The sequence below is a fragment of the Thamnophis sirtalis genome, unplaced genomic scaffold, assembly GCF_051295495.1.
Source record: "Thamnophis sirtalis isolate CommonGarterSnake01/CBP01778 unplaced genomic scaffold, rThaSir2_p1.2 scaffold_7, whole genome shotgun sequence".
Taxonomy (NCBI): domain Eukaryota; kingdom Metazoa; phylum Chordata; class Lepidosauria; order Squamata; family Natricidae; genus Thamnophis; species Thamnophis sirtalis.
Genome location: NW_028261387.1, coordinates 24,220,188 through 24,242,821, shown reverse-complemented (window position 1 = coordinate 24,242,821; position 22,634 = coordinate 24,220,188). Strand labels below are relative to the sequence as shown.

At 37.8% G+C, this 22,634-nt stretch overlaps 1 protein-coding gene across 1 annotated transcript; it reads right to left on the bottom strand.

Moving 5' to 3' along the window:
- Nucleotides 1–39: 39 nt before the first annotated feature.
- LOC148044570 (uncharacterized) lies at nucleotides 40–22,285 on the bottom strand. Its single transcript, XM_087719535.1, has 9 exons — nucleotides 22,171–22,285; nucleotides 17,695–17,811; nucleotides 16,360–16,532; nucleotides 15,316–15,425; nucleotides 12,383–12,489; nucleotides 9,213–9,279; nucleotides 7,161–7,248; nucleotides 2,822–3,014; nucleotides 40–1,114 (listed from the first exon to the last, which is right to left on the bottom strand). Exons 2-9 carry the CDS (start codon nucleotides 17,773–17,775, stop codon nucleotides 107–109), a joined length of 1,827 nt encoding a protein of 608 aa, XP_087575661.1. The 5' UTR covers nucleotides 17,776–17,811; nucleotides 22,171–22,285; the 3' UTR covers nucleotides 40–106.
- Between the last annotated feature and the right edge of the window lie 349 nt (nucleotides 22,286–22,634).

Sequence of the window (22,634 nt, the reverse complement as noted above, 5' to 3'; positions counted from 1 at the left end):
TGACATGATATAACATGGCAATAAATCTAATCCACTGTGTGATGTGTACATATTTATTGTCTTGAAAACTTTTCACACAACAACAAGTAACTTTCGGAGGTTGGAGCTATGTTGTTTTGCTACTGCAGCTGTTACTTGTTCCAGGCCTTGAAAGGCATGGAGATTCTAAAGATGCTGTTGGTATACTTATCGCTGTAGAAGATTCTCCACTGCTCTCATCTTTTGAATATATAGCTACATTTTCTGATTTCTCAGACTCCAGGCTTTCGTTTAGGAAGTCTAGCAGGAAGGATGAATTTGTCATCTCGCTAGATGTCTCTCCACTTTTTCTCATTGAAGAGTCCAGATCCTGGCTTCTGAGTTCTATGTCAGATATAGTTTCATTTAAGAAGGGATCCTGGTCAGAGCTGCTTCTATCAGCTGATAGTTTGTCACTGGGCTTTCTTAAGGAACAATCCGCTAAAAAGCGCACTTTATGGACAAGTAACCCATCTGGAGTCTCACAAACTGGAATTGGTTTTGGGAAGGGTTTGTAATTGCCAATTGTGTTGCTTTTTTTGAGTCTTTCTTTACTTTTAGTCAGTGGTTTTTTCAAAAACTTTGCAAGTGAGGATTTTATTCTTGATACAGTTGAGAGACTGGATTCTGTATTATCTATAGGTTTTTTTCCGTCTGCCATAAGAATGTCTTTGTTACGCTGGGACATATTTTGAAGAATACTTTTCTCAGTTACAACATGCCTGGTAATTGTTTTGGTGAAATGTCCATGGGTTTTCTGAACCAAAGGTGTCCCTTTCTGAGAATTTACAGAAAGATTACTTAACTGCTTTTCCAAAGATAAAATCTGAATGGTAATGCGTTTTGGTTTCCTAGTAAAAGTGGGTTTTTTCTTCCTCTGTGCTCTCAGATTAGAATGAGGATATATTTTACTTTTGATTATTGCAATGGAATCATCATAATTATTTTGTAGAACTGGGTTTAGGTCCATACATGCTTCATTGTCCTGATTCAAATAATCAAGTGTCTTCTTTCCATATAACAAAAGCCATTGATTCCAAGCAAACTTCCACCTGCTCCTTTCATAACTAAAGATGGGAAAGGATTCACACATTTTCTACAAAAAGAAAGAGATAGTGAAACTTTTATACCAACTACTAGGACACAACTGTTACACATACTTAGGGAGAGCTCATACTGACACCTGTATCTCTTGAAATTATTTGAAACTATCTGTTGCCTAACACTCACATTCCTGAAACCACATTCATATAACTTTCAAGAAGTTCAAATTTATATCCAGACTCACACAAACCCTGCAAAGAAATGTAAGCTTTAAAAGTTTAATCCAAAACCATAAATGGAAGTTTAGAGACAGCAACGGCTCACACTTGGATTTTTTTACATATAAATCCAGAGTAGCCTTAGTACTATAGTAGTTGGATGTTTTGAATATTTTCTTTTTCAAAAGTGAAGTAAGTTAGTCATTTGTGGTTTTAAAAAAAAAACAGTACCATAGCCAAAATCTTCTAATTTATAATCTTACTTAATTACAGTGATTGGAGAGTAGGGGTGGGGGAGGCAAGATCTAATTTAAAGACAAATATCCATTGCCAGGATGCACAAATTTTCAATGGAGTTTGGCAAGAAGAAGATCCCCCCCCTTGAAGTTGTTTTGCAAAAGTGTGCAATCTTGCTGTGTATGAAGACAAAGTGATAATGCTTCACTATGCCTCTTATGTAAAACCACTTTGGTAAAAGCCTTTTCCAGCTATGGAAACTGCCATTGATGCTCAGAAACAAGGTGAAGTTTCAAGAATCCCATTGTTTCCATAGTGGGCAGAGCCAGACTGATGCAAAGCCAAGCCGCCACAAGCCTATTTATCACCTTTTTCAACTATAAATACTTTCTAATACACTCAAGTGAATTTGCTCCCTAGGTTGAGTTCACCAATCATAAATTGGTAGAAATTCTCATGCATATTTATTCTGAATCTGGAGTCCAATTGATTTCTGGGCAGGATTTAAAGTGATCCCGTTAATTCCGTGACCCGTCAAAACCGCGGTCCACAAAAGTGCGATCGACGAAAGCGCGCATTTGACGTCATCACAGCACGACGAAAAAAATTAAAAATTGAAATAAAAATAAAATTAAAGCAAGCCGATTCACATAAAGGTAAGGGTTAGGGTTAGGGTTAGGGTTAGGTTAAGGGTTAGGGTTAGGTTTAGAGCGTTAGGGTTACGTTTAGCGTTACGTTAAAGGTTAGCGTTAGGTTAAGGGTTAGGTTTAGGGTTAGATTTAGGCTTAGGTTAAGGGTTAGGTTTAGGCTTAGGTTTAGGGTTAGGTTTGGGGGGGTTAGGGTAAGGTTTTCACTTTATTTTTACATTTTTTGATCACAGCGCGATGTTTTTGTCGCGCTGTGATGACGTCAAATGCGCGCTTTCGTCAAGCACGATTTTGTCGTCCGCGGTTTTGTGGTGGAACCGTTAATTCATTTTGTAATCAACTTCATGCTCTAATTTTACTAAACATTTCCATCTGTATAACTTTCATAATGTCAACCCACAATCTCCAACTTCATTTCTTGCACTGATATAAGTAACATGCATTTTTCAATAGTAGCATAACAAATAAAACTGATTGTGCTAGTACATCTTCTGTATTAGATTCATAAAAGTTATTGTTTACCTCACCTCCCCCTCCAAAAGGATCCATCATAAACTCAAGGAAATTTGGATTTTTGTGATAAAATGTTATTAGCTTAGAAAATCTTAACAACAGCAATAATGGTTAAAGAACAAAAGGAAACAAAATAGCACATACCATTTGATTTTGTGATTCTACTTTTACACAACCAGCACTGATTATTTTGCAGTCTGGATTTTCTAATTCATCCATAATGCTCAGAGGCAGAAGAGGCATTTTCTTCTTTTTTAAACTTTTGTTGTCATGGATGAAGCCAGCCTGAATGTTTTGTCCATCATTAATTAAATAATCTTTGGGAAGACTGGCTTTCCTTTTAAACAAGAAGATGAATAATCACTAGACAATCAACGTTTAAATGAATAATACTGTATTACTAGTAGTTAATTCTTAGTTCTGCTTAGATAGCAGGTGAAAACCACAGCCAAGGGACATGCCTTTGTTGGTCTCCAGCAAATGTTTCAGTTGCAACCCTAATTGGGCTAATGTGCTATGATCACCTCACAGTTGGATTACTGGACAATACTATACATGGGTTGGAGACAAACTCTACAGCTAGCAGAAAATACAATGGAAGACTGTTAATTCATCAAGTTAGAATAAAAACCTATTTTAAGTCCTTATTACCTGTTGGGTTTTGAGCCCAATTTTTAAAAAGCTTTAAATCCCTGGTGTTGCAAAACATCTGGATATGTTAGACAACATCTTGCAAGATCTGCTGGCCTCACCCAGTTACTAAGGGAGGACTTGTCTCAACTTCCTTGACCATAGGACAGTTTCTGAACAATATATTTATGTATCCTCAGTCAGCAAGGAGTAGGTTAGGATGCTGAATGTTTAGCAAGGTACATCCTTTTTCTTCTCAGCTGTTCTTTTCTCTTGAAAATAAGTTTGCCACATTGAATCCATCATGTGTAGGGAACATGATATCTATATATTGGGTTTTTTTAAAAATCAGAATGAACTTTTGTGTGCATTTTTAATAGAGAGCTTCCACTGTATAAATAATATTGGAAACAGGAATACTTTGTCACATTTGTACAAATCACAAGAAAAGCCTACAATTAAATACAGTCTTTGGCTTTCAAGATGACAGCTCATTAGAGAGTTGTTTCAGTGGATATACTGTTTCAGATTTCTTCTTTCCGGACTATAGAAAAATATTTTTAATCATCATTAATTTTCAAAAATCTGGCAAAACAGCAATTTTCTTTCTGTGGAAGACTAGAAAACTATACAATCGTCAAATATTCTCTGAAAGCCCTCTACAGTTTTGGTGAGTGGTGAGCAATGGCAGTCAACTAAGGTGCCTTTCAGGTTTTAATTAAAATGTCCATTTATTTTTCCTTTCATTATATCTCTTTTGAAGTCCTCTCTTTGATTTTGAGATTTATGACTGTATGTTTCTGGGATCTCAAACTGTAATTAACTTTTCAAGCTGATTCTGGGTTTATTTTTTACCTTCTGATTGTTCAATTATTAAACAGATTTTTGTAACAGCTTTAGAAGTGCATTTACTTATAAAAGGGAAAAGGGCTGTTGTGAGTTATACAGTAATTGATCAACATACATAACAAGGATTTTTATGAGGAGAAGCAGGGGTGGGTCCCTGCCAGTTCTAACCTCTCCTATAGAAGAGGTTCCACAAATCTACAGTGCCGTTTAGAACCGGTCCCAGCTCCCTCCCCCCGCCCATCTGCACATCATCAAGATGAAGAGCGAAAGGAGGAATTCTGGGAGTTGAAGTCCACAACTTAAAGCTGTCAAGTTTGAATACTCCTGGGGTTTTTTTCCTAAAGGGTTAGGGGTGCAAGGATCTTGTAACTTGACAGCTTTAAGACTTGTGTGCTTCAAATGCCAACATTTGGTTAAGCAAGAGCATTGTTAAGTGAGCTTCACCACATTTTACAAGTTGGCCACGCCCACCCAGTCACATGACTGCCACGCCCCTCCCACCCAGTCACATGGCCAGCAAGCCACTCCCACAAAGTAGGCCACACCTACAGAAGAGGTTCTTAAAAAAATTGAAACCCACCACTGAGGAAAAGGCAGTATTCTTTGGTTTTGTTTTACTAATTTTCTGTGAGAAAGCCAAAGAGAGACATGGATTGATTAAAAAAGACTTCAACTATACACTATTAAAACTGTCCTGGGGGGTTTACCTCTGTCTATTTGTACCTTCAAGTTAGCCCAAATGGTACATTATACTGCAATTATGTTTGAATCACGGTACCTAAAATCCACTAACTTAAAGAAAGCATAAAAATTCAGAACTTTTAATTTCTATGGAATTGAAATTTCCATGTTGGTCAGACCAATTTTATACATGAAGTCATGGCTGTTGTTCTTCCAATATTTCTTGTCAATTTCACACAAGCAAAGTCAATGGGAAAACCAGCAGGAAATAGGACATCATTCCCATGTCTACTGGTCATTCTGTTTAGGTAAGTAATTATTGGCTTACTATTGAAGCCATCACATTATTTTTATTTATGCTATGTGCTCTTCTTAAATGATCTTAGATCTTCTTAGAAGGTTATGGGACCATCCAGCATTGGGGTTAAAACGAAACTTATAATCAGCCTAAATGTTAACATATATTTCGATCACATCCTGTATGACCTTTCTCTCAAATAATAACACAGCAGATCACATAGTTATCTAAGGTTCAATATTATACCAATGAGAATTTTACCCATCTGTATTTTGGTTATGATTCTCTTTGCCACATTTGGATTTACTTTCCTACATTAATCATCCCTGCTGTCTGTTGACAACTTCTATGTCTTTCTATTTTTAACTGCAAGAGGGAGCTCCAACATAAAGAATTAAATTTTTTAACATTGAACCTAAGAACCTTTGCACTAGAAATCGTATAAAGAATGCCAGCTTTTGATGTAAAGAATGCCAGTATTTAAAAAACTTCTTTTAAGAGTTTAATGGGTATAACTAGGGTGTAGCGTTAAGATCTGAGGAATCAGATGTCAGAATTTGCAGAAGTGGCAAAACTGACCTGTTTGATCACAGAAAAAGCAACAAACTTTTTTGAAAGATTTAAAACCTTATAAGAACATTTTCTTGAAGAAGAAATGACATCATGATCTATTTCTCCAAATCACCTGAGAGCAAGACAAAAGTAATGGGATGGAAGCTTAACAAAAAGAGCCAACCTAGAACGAAGGAGAAATTTGCTACCAGTGGAATGGCTTGCCTTCAGAAATTGTGGCTGTTCCATCCCTGGAGGTTTTTAAGAAGAGATTGGAAAGCCATTTGTCCAGAATGGTATAGGATCTCCTGCTTGAACAGGGCGTTGGGGGGGGGGGTTGGACTAGAAGACCTCCAAAGTCTCTTCCAACTCTGTTATTCTGTATTATGGATCTGAAGACTATGGATTAAATAAGGAGCTAAATGGATTTGTTTAATATCTAATGAAGGAAGGACAATAAGAATCCCATTATCTGTTGAAAAAGTCAGAAGTCACAAATTTCTTAACTTTACTTTTTTAAAGTCTTGCACTTTTTGTTTGTTTTCCTTTTTTGATTTGTCTTTTATTTCTATATAAACAAAATGTCAGTTTCTTTTAACATTAAGTCTTAATATTCTAGCTTTCAATGCTGTGTTAAATAAGAATAGACTTCAATAGCTAAGAGAAAATTATTCTAAGTTTTCATTTTATTTTATGATTTAGATGTGCTGATTGATGGGAAGGGAAAGGAAAGGCTTTCTTCACAAAACTGATGGAGAGATGATGTCACAGACTTTTCTACTTTTTATTCTACTTTTAAATATCCTTGTCAATAAAGGTAAAGGTTCCCCTCGCACATATGTGCTAGATATTCCCAACTCTAGGGGGCGGTGCTCATCTCCATTTCAAAGCTGAAGAGTCAGCGCTGTCCGAAGATGTCTCCGTGGTCATGTGGCTGGCATGACTCAACGCCAAAGGCGCATGGAGTGCTGTTTGTCAATACAGAAGGCCTAATAAGCTCTATATTTTTAATAAGAATTGTCTAAAATCTATTTGCTATAATAGGCATTGGTTTTGCCTTGAAAGAAGCACAATATAAATGATACCTGAATTCAGGATTCAGCTAATTAGTCCCAAAACTATTGCTTGTTCAGATAAGATTTTCAGGATTTATTTATTTATTATGAGACACCATGGCTAAAGATAATTCTAGGTGGCTTACAATCCTAAACTTACATTTACATGTGTAAGTAAATTGTGGGGCTTGAAAGGTTGTTGTTATTTTTCTGGAAAGAGGAAATTAAAGAAATTCCCATTTCCTTTTAGAGCGGGACTGTGTCCCACTATTTTTATATTGTATCCTTGCCAGTTCCTTCCCTCTGATATGGGATAAAGAGCACCACTCAAATATTTCTACCAGTAAACATAAAAATAAAAAATGATTTACAGCTCTCATTTAAAGAAAGATTTTTTTTTCTAATTATGGTTAGTTACCTTTTATCCTGGCCAATCGACCGCAAATGATCTTGAGTAGGTTCTCTTCTGGCCTCAGCATAAATAGCAGCTTGATTTATTATGTCATCTGAAACAGGAGATTTTATTTTAAAAATGCAGTGCTATCAGCAAATAGAAGCCATTTGTTTCTCTCACACACAAAAATGCTTAGTGTAATCATTTCAGTTGGACATTCTCATCCTAATGCCTTTTAGATACCGTGTTTCCCTGAAAATAAGACAGGGTCTTATTTTTTTGACACCCCCCCCAAAAAAAATAAGCATTTGGCCTTATTTTCGGGGAGGCTTTATTATTTTTGAGATGCAGAAGGCCAAGAGCGTGGTCATCTCATGGCTGCTGTTGTGTTGCAATATTTTCAGGAAGAGCTTATTTTTGGGGGAGGGCTTATTTTAGCACATGCATTCAAAAGTCCAATTGGGCTTATTATCCAGGGAGGTCTTATTTTGGTTCCACCACAAAACCGCGTTCGACTAAACTGCACTCGACGAAACCGCGAAGCTGACGTCATCAACAGGGCGACAACAGCGCGGAGACAGAAGCACGCTGTAAATGCTAAACCTAAAATTAACCTAATCCTAAACCTAACCCTAAACCTAACCCTTAACCCAGTGTTTTTCAACCACTGTGCCGCGGCACACTAGTGTGCCGTGACATAGTGTAAGGTGTGCCGTGGGAAAATTACTTTATATATAATCAATATAGGCACAGAGTTAAATTTTTTAAACATTTTCTAATGGTGGTGTGCCTCGTGATTTTTTTCATGAAAAAAGTGTGCCTTTGCACAAAAAAGGTTGAAAAACACTGCCTTAACCTAACCCTAAACCTAACCCTAAACCTAACCCTTAACCTAACCCTAAACCTAATCCTAACCCTTAACCTAACCCTAAACCTAACCCTAACCCTTAACCTAACCCTAACCCTTAACCTAACCCTAAAGCTAACCCTAAACCTAACCCTAAACCTAACCCTAAACCTAACCCTTACCTTAAGTTGAATCGGCTTGCTTTCAAAGCGCTATTTAAAGCACCCTTCTTTCTCTGCGCTGGCTGTTGTCGCCCTGTTGATGACGTCAGCGACGCGGTTTAATCGGGCGCGGCTTATTCGAGCGCGGTTTTGACGGGTCACGCTTATTTTCAAGGAAACGTGGTATTTTGCACTACAAGTGATTTGAGAATTAAAGGGCCTGAATTCTAGTCTACCCAGACAGAAACCAAGTTAGGGAAAATTGGCTTACATTTGGATGGACTGTTGGAAAAAAGTGGAGAAGATATAACTAAAGGGAAGCATAACTATGATTGAGATTGATCTGGAATTGATTCACATGCTATCACAATGTCCAAACTACAAGCTGTTTACCCTGTGGAGCCAGTGAGTCACAAAGACAGTTTCAGGCCTTTGGTCCATTTGTTTGCATTTTAAGATTAGGCTAATTCACATCTAAGAATGTTTTCATCCAGAATTAAATCTGTCACTTTGGGGAAATGTGTTTGGATTGGCATCTTGTTTAATGTTTGAGTTAGTCATTAGGAAATATTCAACATTATCAGTAACATTTGAACTGAAGAAAATCTCCAGCATTAGTTTATTTGTATTTGTTAATTAATTAATTAATCCATTCATTCATTCTCTTCTCTGGTCCACGTCTTGTGACTGACTCCTTCACTTCCAAACTTTGCAGCCTATTGTTGCTTATTCTTGTAACAAAATTACAAGCAACACACTTGTTTGAATCCATGGTGCATATTGAAATAGATGATTATAACAAAATATTATGTCTTTACATTTATTTTAAATGCATCAGTCATAGAAAATAAAGTACATTTAAATAAATCAAATTTAATCCAAATGCTATTTGTTCAGGAATTCAAGCTAATTTTTTTTCAGCCTTTGAAGTTCAGTCTTAAGATATACAATGCTAAAACAATTCCTTCAGCTGTATTGAATATCTGAACCAGTTCTCCCATTCCTGAAATCTATGTGTTATTTGAATGCATTTGCTGGGGTTCAAGATGAGTATTTATTTTCTCCAACCTTTTCTCTCTCTGATAGATGTCTCTCCATCCCAATTAATATAGGTTCTTGCAGGCAACAAATTCAGCTGGAAAAGATGTTAAACGTAAGTTCAAAATATCAGAGGTAGATGTAACGCTATCAAGCAAAGATGCTTTTACACATCATGAATGACCATGTTCAATTATTTACAATCATCTTACTTGGTGTTATGGGCAGGGAAGCTATATCTGTATGATATATGATTGCAATGAACTCATGTGACCCATTTCTGGATTATCTGTAATTTCGTTTCCTCAAAGTCCTTCCGTGATTGACAGTGGACTTCACTGTCGAGAGGCATAGATTTCATTACAACTGTTATCAACGTGTGCAAACAAGGCATCACTTTTTGATATTCCACTTTTCTTAATATGGGAAAATTCTCAGAAAATCTTTTCTAAACAGTTCTAAAATCATGGTTGTCATCAGCCATTCAATCGTGAACAGCTCTCGGCCACTCTACGGTTCTGATATAGCAGATTCTTATTTGCAGGAGCCTTTTAAAATGGCATTTTTCCAGACACATACTTGAATGTACTCTCTTATATAATTGCATAAACCCGCATTGAAATGGCAGTATTAGAACAGAGGCCCTGTACAGTGTTATTTTCTGTTTGCTAACAGGGACCTGTTGAAAGAGTTTATTATCTGTTATTATTCACTTTTTCTGACTACTCATCAGATTTTTATCTTTCTCTTTCTCCTTGCTGTCTCCAGCTAATCTGTCCATAGCAAAGTTAATGAAAGCTTAACTGCTGGGATTTAAATCAGATTGTGATCATGTCTTTTGTGTGTTTGTGTGTGTGTGTTAATTACGCCAGGACTAAATGGGTAATTTCATTTTAGTTGCTATCTTATAAAGACATACAGTCTACGTATTAATTTCAATTAACAGATATAGTTGTTTGCATGAGCTATCTATTCAGGAGCGTTCATTGGGTATGCTCAAAAAAGTTAGGATGGCAGCCATGACTGAGAGCTTTGATCATACCATTACAGCCACCATCTTGACATTTTTTAACCACACTTTCCAGGAACTGCATTATCCAATCTTCTGTGCCTAAAACATCAACAATTTCCTTTTATTTAAGAAAGATGATGAAAAGGGAGAAATCTTACAGTTATTGTTACCTGTCATTAGGGGGAAAAATACCTCCACCCTTTTGAACATAAATATTTTCTACCATTATCTTTTCTCTTCGGAAAGAAATCCAAAATCTGTTCTTTTTGCTTCACGGTGTAATACGGGAGAGCCAATTTTGTGTAGTAATTAAAGGCTAGAAACCAGGAAATGTTAAGTTCTAGTTCCATCTTAGGAACAAAGCCAGCTGAGTGACTTTGGGCCAGCCACTCTCTCTCTCAGCCCTACAAAGCGGGCAATGGCATGCCACGTCTGAAAATGTTGCCAAGAAAATGATATGCATGGGAACCAAGACCGATGTGAAGGGACAAATAGAAGAATGTGGTAATCAGAGGCAAAATTATGGCATTTCAGCAAACAACTGAATGTAAAACAAAACATTCAAAGGAGAATAAAGGAATAATTCATATTACCTCTGTGTATGCATGCTTTATAACTGATACATTGATTAGAAACATTCCACTGTCAATGATAAAACCTTGAATATTGCAAGTATGTGAAGATTTGATAGGGAGTTTCAGTTCAAAGGTAGTTCAATTAAACTCTTTGAATCAAATTAATTTTTTTCAATTGGTTCATTGATCCAGATCAAATTATTGAATTAAACTTGTTGTCCCTGGATTGAGTTGAAAGGTAGTAGCCTTCTCACATGTGTTGAAAGCCCCCCCCCGCCTAAAATTGTCTGAATCAACAATTTAATTCAGAGATTTGAATCAAATCAACTTTGAGACCCAAATCAAGTCAATAGTTTACATTGGATTGCTTTGATTATTCAAGTCTAAACAATGTGAATCTGCTCTGAATTTAAGATGTTTTTAATTCCTGCCTCAGAATTTACTTTTTTGAATGTGGGGGAGAGTCTTCTGCTGATTTGCATTTAAAGCTTTATTAACCCCTTCAACTATTTTCCTTGTAAGTGCAATATTCCCTTTGCATCACTTTTCAGTTGCTTGGTGCCTCAATTTTGGGATTCAGTAGATTGCATTTTGGTTGTTGGCATGTGAACAAGATTATGTTGTTTTACAAGTAATTGCTAGATTAGACATGCCAATTTATGCATACAGTAGCAATGTGATAACCTTGGGGTAAAACTAAAATTTTGGATGAATTTGAGGAAACCTGGCCCAAAACGAGAGGCACTGACCTCAGCATTAGTATGGATAAAGGTAAAGGTTCCCCTCGCACATATGTGCTAGTCATTCCCGACTCTAGGGGGCGGTGCTCATCTCCGTTTCTAAGCCGAAGAGTCAGCACTGTCCGAAGCCGTCTCTGTGGTCATGTGGCTGGCATGACTAAACATCAAAGGCTCATGGAACACTGTTACCATCCCACCAAAGGTGGTTTCTATTTTTTTACTTGCATTTTTACATGCTTTTGAACTGCTAGTTTGGCAGAAGGTGGGACTAGTAACAGGAGCTCACCCCATTACGTAGCACTAGGGATTTGAACCGCTGAACTGCTGACCTGTCGATCAACAAGCTCAGCATCTTAGCCACTGTGCCTCATTTTTATTAGTATGGATAATCTAAGCTATAGCTTCTTTATCTTATTATGAATCTTTAGGTGGAAGTTTTGATAGAATGAAGCTGTGGTGGATGTTATTACTTTATATCTTTCTGGGAGAACAGTGACATATGGAAGATTATGATTTGGAATGGAAGAAGTAGAAATGGTAGAATTTAAATAAAATGAAAGGAAAAAATGAAACAAAACTGAGATCATCACATGTTCCTTGAGATGACCAGCTGTAAAAAAGAAAAACATGTTTAAAAAGGCATTTTGCTGAATATTCTCCTAAATTGAAGTGGCATCAGATTTCATTTATTCTTTTATCACTTTTTGAGATCATGCTTTGTAGGTTGATTTGAATTTTTAAAAAATTTCTAAAAAGGAAAAGAAAAAATTAAATCTTGACATACAAGAGCAAGGGGCATACATACTGGCATTATATGATAAATTCTGTGGTTTTCAAGAAAACAGTTATGACATTCTCAATAGTACAACTTACATCTGATGTTTCTGGTATTTTCTGAACTTTTGAGGTGGAATAAGCAGTATTTTGCTTTAACTTTTCTTTCAGGATTAAGAAGCTCCCATCTGCAGTCTTCAAATTAGCTTTTAGAAATACATTATGAAAAGAAAAGCCAGAATAAAACAGGAATAAATATCAAATAAGTGCACAGATCTATCAGGAAAAAACAAGGCTGGCCTTGCCTTAAAGAGGGCATCTCTACATGACCTTGGCATCAATCTGGAATGCTTAGACAGATTGTCAAACAATATACTGAATTGGTTTTTGAGAAATGAGATATTTACTCTAGATCAGTGACGTGCAGTCAGGGGAAGCAGGGGAGGCAGAGCTTCACCACTGTCATCATGAAAAGAAAAAAAAATTAAAAGGAAAAAGGCTGAGGTAGTTACTGTCAGAGTCACAGTGGATGACTCTGCTTAGTGCTTAACTGTTTAAAAAAGCCTCTAAAAAAGTGCCCTCTACAGGAGGAGGCGGGAGAACCATGTGCCTCATTTAGTCTGACTTTATGATCACTTGAGCAGAGTTAAGCAAGGGTTAAAAGCCGAAAAATTCCTTATGTAGATGAGGCACGTGGTTCCCTTGCCTCCTCCTGTAGAGGGCGTTTTTTTAGAGGCTTTTTTAAACAGTTAAGCAGAGTCATCCATTGGGGACTCTGGCAGCAGCTAACCCAGCCTGACCTCAGCAGCTCTTGCTTTTTTCCTTTTATATTTTTACATTTTCATCATGGCAGGCAAGAGCAGAGTTGAAATCCTCTGTGATTGTGAAACAGCTGGAAAAGGTATGTGGGTCGGAAGGAGGAATTCAAAATTAATGTAATTTGTAAGTAATTGTAAGTAGTGTGTGTGTGTTTGTGTGCGTGTGTGTGTGTCCTTTTCTTCACTCAGAGGGAGAGGCAGGGAGGGCAGCTCTCCAGCTTTCTTTCTCTTTGTCAGGGAAGCCCGCCAGCAGAGGTGGGTCTTTTACCCGCCGCCCCGGCGCTATGTCATAGAGGTGGGACGCCTCTATGTCGGACATAGCGGCAGGGCGGCTTTTGCCCGCTTTCAAGAAAGCCTCTATGTCAGACATAGCACCAGGGCGACTTTTGCCTGCTTTCAAGAAAGCTTTCTTGAAAGCGGGCAAAAGCCACCCTGCCGCTATGTCCGACATAGCGCCGGGGTGGCCGGGCGGCCAAAAGCCGCTTTCTTTCTTTTTGCCTCAGCAGCCATAAACCTCATCGCACATCACTGCTCTAGATGGAAATTATGGAAAGTGAAATCTAATATCTGAAAATCACATTGGACAAAGTTGCTCTATGAGTAGATAACACATTACTGAATTTAGGGAACATTATAAATGTTAATGCCAGTTACATATTAAAAGAGAATTTGGTATTTCTTTGTATGTACTCAAAGGGATTATGTAACACATTGCAAAGTTTTTATCAGCAATGTTTAAAAAGTACTATCCCACATCAAAAGAATTGCTGATGTCAGATGGATTGTAAAAAGAAGTACATAGAATTAAAGAGTAATTTTTGTATATTATAACAAGAAATGTAAATGAGGTGGCACTTTATTTCAACCACAACCTTCAAATTATATAGAATTTGAATATATTTCTCATATGACAAACTTCTCTTTTCCCAGATACTAACACCAACATTGGCATAGGCTTAAAAAAAGGAAAGAGAAAAGCCATACGAAGCAGCAGGAGTGAAAGAAATGAGTTAAAAATTGTGGAAGATAGGTAGGTAAGTAGGTAGAACACAGAGAGGGAGGAGAGGAAAGAGAGAATTTAAAATTTAGAATCCTTCATTAATTATAAAATAATTACCTTGCAAGTTTGGATTTCCACTTCATGGTAAACTATTACTTTGTGACTTAGTGCTTAAAATGTGATTTTCTTAGTGAGGTCACATAGTTTTTCCTTTTTTTTAACCAAATCATAAAGAGTAGAAGTGCAGTCAGAACTTTGCTGGGGTTTCTTGCTTTGCCCAAACTCCTACGATATCTAGGTGCTTTTTAAAAATTAAATTATTTGGCATATTTATTTCTTTGTTTCTTGCCCAAGCCGAATCCCAACAAAATAATTCATTTCCTTTTGGGATATGGGGGCTCATGCAAATTCATTTATTATTTTAGGGACTGAAAAGCCTGAGAATCTCTGAATGTATTATGTGAACCCAGCTTTCCTCGTTTGAAAATATGTTATTTATGTTTTAGTGCAGAAGTTCTTAATCTGGGGTTCATGGATTTTCTTGGAGTGTATAAGCAGAGGATCCATGAATTTAGATAGGGAAAAAATTGCAACTTGATTTTCACTAATTCATTTTAAGCATTTAAATATATATTTTTTCTGAAAAGAGGTCCATAGTTTTACTAGATCTTAAAAGGGTCCATCCCAGAGGTGGTATTCAGCAGGTTCTGACCAGTTCTGGAGAACCGGTAGTGGAAATTTTGAGTAGTTCGGAGAACTGGTAAATACCATCTCTGACTGGCCCTGCCCCCATTTATTCTCTGCCTCCTCAGTCCCAGCTGACCGGGAGGAAATGGGGATTTTGCAGTAACCTTCCCCTGGAGTGGGAAGGGAATGGAGATTTTGCAGTATTCTTCCCCTGGAGAGTAGTGGGAATGAAGATTTTACAATATCCTTCTCCTGCTACGCCCACAAGGCACGTCACACCACATTCACCCACAGAACCGGTAGTAAAAAAATTGAACCCCATTAGTGGTCCATTCCCCCCCCCCCAAAAAAAAGGTTAAGAAACCTTGATAGAGTGGATTATGTGATCCCAGGCAACTGTGATTTATTGCATAAACGTCGATTAAGTAAACTGTGGCTGGCAATGATTGAAAAGCCAGTTATAGATTCCCAGTTGAAAACTTACTAAATAAATATAATGAATATGTCTTTCAGATCATTTGCCTTACATTTCAGATAACTTGGAGCACTAGATGGCCTCGCAGCAGATTTGTCAGAATAATTATTCCTAGAGAAGTGTGTTGATAATGCAGAACTTGAAGTTCTAGAACTATCCCAGCTGTAAAATACAAAATTGGCTTAATGTAAATGTCCTGCAACAGTTCAAGAAAAGAACTTCAATAATTTGTGAGCATTTAGGATAGATTCACACACACACTCGCATGGAATTAGTTTCTAAAGAGCTCACAGGCCTCTGTAAACAAATATTTATTTTTTATTTATTATATTAGGAACTGAAAGTGTATAGGTAGTGCTCCCTCCTCCTCTTCCTCCCCCCCCCACAACTACAATCCTGTGAGGAAGGTTGGACAGAGAAAGTATGAGTGACCGAAAGTCATCCATGTTTTCTTGGATAAGGGTGTTCTATATGGATGAATATCTCAAGGTTCTTTCTCCTATTTTTGCAATGGTTGCATTGTTCATTATTGTATTGCATTGCATTATATTGTACTGGTTCCATGGTGAAACCTGTCTGCCTTTACATCACATGTCAGCTTTCCTGGCCTCCCAATTGCAGCCAACCCAAGTTCTGAAAGATCTGCACTGATCTGACCAAAAATATGCACATAGTACAAAGTGAATATGTGTATGAGGCATATGTGCACAAGCAGTTTGGTTTATATCATTGTTGCATGGAGCGGTAACAAAAGAAACTTTATTTCTACTTCAGCAATGTTTAATGTAGTGGTGATTCTTGGTTCCTTTCATTCAGCTTTGTGATTCTGATGGTAGTGAAGCTGAAAATATGGAGTGGATTTATGTAATTACCCTGAGTTGTATAAATGTGTGTGTAGTTTGGAAAGGTGGGTGGCTTGCAGATGTTTAGAACATCCCTTTATACCTTTTAAAATGGAAGATCTTTCATAAAACCTTTTGCTACTTTTAAAATGTGGCTCTTAACATGACACTCAACACTCATTGTGATCTTGACAGAAGTGGACAATACATAGCAAAACTGAAATACTGCTCAGATCAGATCAAAGAAGTGTTACCTTTCAGGCATCATAGTCAAACTCTGCTCCTTTTCTGTAATGTATGAATTATGTAAAGACGGAATTGCTGGAATATTTGATTTCTTAGTTGTAGGTTCATAAAACAATTTAAAATCAAATGTCAATGGAGTTCTGTGATAGGGTTGTAATTGTATTTTCCCAAGATTCTGACACTGATTTAAAAAACACACACATAGATGGAAATCATTAGTATCTAGCTTGTAAACTCACTTTTCACTACTATGTAAAGCACCAGAGTAGTTTTTTAAAATATCAATACTTATACAGATTGTGTGAGTAGCTAGCTATAGTTTCAAGTAACTCCTTTTTAAACAAGCCCTATCAGGAAAGAGGCAGCCTATTGTTCAAAAGGTTCATTTTTAAAGGCATAAAGGTAAAGGCTCCCACACACATGTGTGCTAGTTGTTTCTGACTCTAGGAGGCGATGTTCATCTCCATTTCTCAGCCAAAGAGCCAGAGCTGTCCGACATCTCTGTGGTCATGTGGCCGGCATGACTGAAGGCAGAAGGTGCACGGAGCACTGTTATCTTCCCACCAAAGTGGTCCCTATTTTTCTACTTACATTTTTACATGCTTTTGAACTGCTAGGTTGGCAGAAGCTGGGACAAGTAACTGGAGCTCACTCCATTACATGGAGCTAGGGATTCGAACTGCTTAACTGCCAACCTTCTGAGTGACAAGCTCAGCATCTTAGCCACTGAACCATAAAGCATAAATACATACAAGGCATAAACACATGAAAATGAAGGTAACATTTTAGAGAACACACAGGTAAAACAACAAATTCAGATCATCCAATGTTGAAATTGCATTCCAATCAGAATGGGGCAAAAGATTCATCCTCTGCTCTGCAATCCCAAGTATTCCAGGACAGTTTTTTTTGTGGGATGTATGAAGAATGAAAAGAGATGAAGACAAGAGTGTCCACAGGATGCGATGGGGAAAAAATCAAGATGGTGGCCACGACAGTCTGACTGAAATTCAGTTGCACAGTTGTAGCCACCATCTAGCCATTTTTTTCACTTTGTGGATCACAGGGAGGAGGAGACTCACTCCTTTCCATTCTGCTGATAGAAGCAATGCCATTGTTCAAATGAGAACCCAGTTATGAAACATTAATTGTCCTCAGTAAAACTGAGAGGTACTTTTAGGTTTCACCCCACATTTTATTTATGTACAGGAAGTTTGAATCAGTTCTCAGAATCCTAATGAATCCAAGTTCCTGTGGTTTTCTTGAAGTTCATAGGAAAAAACATACTGTATGTTCTAAAAGCTGAATCACAACTTTCTGCTGTATATTATCTCAAAAATTACCTCCACCATGTCATATTTGCTCAGTTTTTTCTTCTCATATCGCTTCAACACATCTAGTTTTACTAGTACTCTCTGGGTCATATTTACTCTTTTCTCTAGAGAGGCAGTTCTTTAATTCTGAAAGAAATAAAACAGATAAAACTCAGAAAAAGTATTGTGTAAGAATCTATTGTGCTCATGAACAAAAACCTTCCCTTTTTAGGGATTATTTTATGAAACTGGCCTAGTTGATGCCCTACCCATGGAACTATGGAAGCAAAGTTGCTAATCCAGAATGCTAAAATATGCAATCAAAGTTTAACAGAAAGATTTTAGCTAAAAGGATGTCACTTCTTTAAAAACAAAAGTCTCTGGACTTGTAGAATGTATCTCTTACATCTTCAGTCAGAAGGCAGAGGCTCTTAGTTGTCATTTACTGTCTTGTTTGTTTGTTTGTTTGTTTGTTTGTTTATTTATTTATTTATTTATTTATTTATTTATTTATTTATTTATTACACTTATATACCGCTTCATAGGGCTTTCAGCCCTCTCTAAGCGGTTTACAAATTTTTTAGCAAATTGAGTCAGCAACTTGCCCCACACAGTCCGGGTCCTCATTTCACCCACCTCGGAAGGATGGAAGGCTGAGTCGACCTTGAGCCGGTGAGATTTGAACCGCTGAACTGCAGATCACAGTCAGCTAAAGTGGCCTGCAGTACTGCACCCTAACCACTGCGCCACCTCGGCTCTCATGTTACCTGAGGACGGATACTGTTAGATAATTAAGTTTTATTGAATGAGTTCCTTTATAAGCTAATTGCAGTCATATGCCTTTCTCCACATAAAGTGTTAAATGGATCGGGTAACTCCTGTCATTAAACAACATTTATGAATGTGGAGTGCCAAACTGATCTAGGTAGATCTCTACACTGCCAGTGATGCAGCACATAAGGGACCTTCTAAATCAAATGTCAGTGAAGTTCTGTTATATGTGTATGAGGAAGGTTTTAGAACCTTCGTAATGCCTCACAGAAGAGCCTTTGCCCTGGCAATGGAAGTGCCCTCCCTTCAGTGGGGCTAGAGGAGAAATATCAAAACAATCCCCTAGCAACTAACAATGGTGTCCCTGCCAGGATAGAGAAGCAGGAATAACTCAGCATATTCTACTTGATAAGAATTTTATAATCCTGTCTGGTTTCTCTATTGGACGATTGCTAGTGGGCTTTCCAGGTCATTTCTGTGCATCTTTTTTATGTTCTGACAACAGCTCCATCATAAAGTAATCTAGGTACATTTTGTGTGAGGCCATGTAAGATTAGGAAGTTCAGTGGCGGGTTGCAGGTGGTACGCCCCGGTACAGGTGTACCAGAGCCTGCCTGGAGCACCGGGTACCATTCTGGCACGGTGCTCTGGAGGGCCCACCCGCCCGCCCGAGCTCCTTACCTGTCCTTTAAGCCTTCGGCACTTCAGTGCACACGCATGGTGCATGCAGCACCTGCGCAACACTCTGCCGAGCAGCTGGAGCATCGCAGAGGCTTGCGGAGGCATTGCAGGTAGGTACACCGCGTGCGTGCACTGCACATGTGCACATGCTGCACGCATCCATGTGGGCGATGCCAGGCCCGTTCCAACTAGTATGGTTGGAACGGGCCTGGCGTCGTCCACATGGATGTGTGCAGCATGCGCACATGCGTGCTACACGCAACACAGTGGTGGGTTCCGGATCCCATTCCAACCAGTACGGTTGGAACGGGATCTGGAACCCACCACTGTGTTGGTTCCTCCAAAATGTCATGAATAACTGTTCCCCCCCCTCCCTTAGACAGTTTTTTGTCCCTTTCTTGTGAAGCGTCTTTGTAATAACTTTTGTGGAATAGTTATGTTTTTCTTACATGCATGCTTTTGTGTAGGGGCAAAAAATTTTGAATCACTTTTTAATAAACTGATACTCTCCTATCATTGAAATATTTTATAAGGTGATTTTTAGTGGTTCAAAGTTTACCCAGATAGTATGCATTTTGTCTTCATCTAGAATTAGGCTACCAATTACATATTCTTATAACTCTGAATTTATACTGTTCTACTATTTACTATACTATCCAAATAGTATAAAGTTTATACTATTACTATCCAAATAATATAAAGTTAACTATTCTCTGACTGTTTACACTATGTTCCACCCATTTTATCATGTGACCTATTGTTTTAAAAGTGTGTGGTTCTATATTGGCCACAGATCATAATCAAATTTAAATTTCAATAACCCAAGATGCATGTGCTGTGTCCACTAAAACTTTACATGTGTTCTTTTAACCAATATCTCATAAAGACATTGCATCTACTGTATCTTATCAAAAATCACTCCATGTAAAGTATGATTAGATTGGTCCAAACCACATTTCCTTCAGTCCTGAAATCTTCTAGTACGCAGAAAACCCTAAGAAGCAACTTGATCCAAAGGGCTCCCAGGTTCTTCCTGTGTAACAATCATCCTAGGGATCCTCGAAGATGTGATCCCAGGTTCAATATCTGTCTGTATCCACTGAGATACAATTCCTGTTTAACTTTTCATTCAGTATATTTTCTTGCACTCTCTCCATCCTTTCATTATCTCTGCTACAAGTGACAGGACCTTCATCTACATTCTAATGTATCTCCAAATTGAAAGTCTTCAGACTGCATGCTATCAATAATACATTTCTTTTGGATTATAAGAAAATATTATGGAATGATGTTGTCAGTGCTGTCTGGATTGTGACACCCCAAATTTCAGAATTATATTATCACAAGATTAGAATAGCAATACTGGTACTATCATGTGTGTTTCCCCATAAACACTTAATTACGGGCTTATATCCTAATGATCACAGAGATCATTTTGAAAACAAAGTGTAACTTTCTGTAACTGTTGCTAGGAACATCATGTACAGCACATCCCAGATAATGATCTGGCACATAATATGTCACATATTTTGCTTGATTTACTAACATTGTGTAGTTTAGACAGTTGCAGAATCCAGCATAGATATAGTTAATATTGTGCAAGAAGACGATTGTGTACAGTTCAACACACTAATATCACATTAGGCTAAGTAAAGATCTCATTAGAAGAAATAAAGGTAGTCCTCGACTTACAACAGTTCACTTAGTTACTTACAACCATTCAAAGTTACAGCAGCACTGAAAAAAGTCACTTACGACTATTTTTCATACTTATGACTGATGCAGCATTCCTATGGTCACAAGATGTACATTCAGGTACTTGACAACTGATTCACATTTATGACTGCCTCCTGCCAATTACCTCCCTACGACCAATCAGATCCCGCAGATTAGGCCTCCTCCGAATACCATCAGCTAGCCAATGTCGACTGTCGACCCCTCAGGGGAGGGCCTTCTCTGTGGCTGCTCCAGCCCTCTGGAACGATCTCCCCGTAGAGATTCGGACCCTCACCACCCTTCAGGCTTTCCGCAAAGCCGTCAAGACCTGGCTGTTCCGGCAGGCCTGGGGCTGATGAGTTCCCAGCCCCACTTGAATTGTTGTGATTGTTGTGTAGCTTTTAATCTGTTTTTTGTATCTTGTTTTTGTCTTGTTTGTTTTTTTCTATCTCCCCCTTCCCCACTTGTTTGTTAGCCGCCCTGAGTCCCTCGGGAATAGGGCGGCATATAAGTATAATAAACATAACATAACAAACAAACATGACGGTTGCGGTGTCCCAGGGTCATGTGATTGCCTTTTTCAATCTTCTGACAAGCAAAATCAATGGGGCCACCAGACTCACTTAACAACTGTGTCATTAATTTAACAACTGCTATAATTCACTTAACAAATGTAGCAAGAAAAATCATAAAATGGGGCAAATCTCACTTAACAAATTTCTCACTTAGCAACATAAATTAGTTGGGGTCATAAGATGAGAATTACCTATAATGAATGAATATTCTTTATTCAAATATTTGATTGCTTAAATTATGAGAATATGGCAAAAATGGCTTGTTATAACAACAAGAACAACGTTAACATAAAAGAAGCTAAAAGTCAGGCTTTATTTCAGTCCTGGTGGCAAAATTATTGCATGTCAATTTTCTGGCATAATGGACGTTTTTCACCTTGAGAGATCTATCTTCATTTTCCAGTGTTATATTGCATATATACTGTACCTTCATATTCAAGGGAAAAGTGATAGACAAGTACCAAATTTCATGCTACAAGAAGCAACATGGAGATTTTCAATACCTACATCATTAAACAGTAGAAAGATTTCAAGAAAGATTTTTCTCCAGTCATTGTTCAGGGTTATGAGATTTGCAGTGCAGATGATCCACTGACCATGTCTGGTGAAACAGTCTAGAAACAGCCTTCGGGAAACTCAAGCTGTTCTGAACTAAAGGTTTGGGGAAGGTCAAATGTCAAGGACTTGCTCTTGAAAGCAAGTTAAAGGATTAGAAAAGAAATAACTTGGACCAAATTAGAGGACAGATGTGTGACAGACTCACCAGAGAATCTTTAATCTGTAATGGATTGGCTTCTGTGACATAGCTTTAGGTGTTCTCTGAAGGTCATAGTCTGATAGAACCTCATTACTTTTATTGTGTCATCACTACTATCTAAAACTATGGTGACTAACTTACTGTAAGTTGCTACTCTTAAGACAGCCTTGCTAGAATTTTCCAATGTTGTGTGGAGGCAGTGCACTAAAGGATCTTTGTGACATAGGTTGGGAACATGTCTATGCAAGCAAAATAAAAGCTAATGAGATGAAAGTTATAGTTTATTGAGGTATGAGTATACATACAGTGTCAGGGAAGAGCAACAAGCTTGTTTTACATGAAGTGGTCTCCATGTAGGGGCATTTTATTCAATTTTTGGTGGGGGTGGTAGAAACAGCCTCAAGCTGTAAACCTGAGGAGGGGGTTGGACTAGACTAGAAGACCTCCAAGGTCTCTTCCAATTCTGTTAT

Bases quoted from the DNA above. Each gene is read 5' to 3' on its own strand.
- LOC148044570 (XM_087719535.1), bottom strand. From the start codon at position 17,775: ATGACCCAGAGAGTACTAGTAAAACTAGATGTGTTGAAGCGATATGAG. The intron at 15,426-16,359 runs GTAACACTTCTT...TGTATTTTACAG, and splicing joins TTGACTATGATGCCTGAAAG to CTGGGATAGTTCTAGAACTT. The intron at 12,490-15,315 runs GTAAGGCAAATG...TATTTCTAAAAG, and splicing joins TGCTCCAAGTTATCTGAAAT to CTAATTTGAAGACTGCAGAT.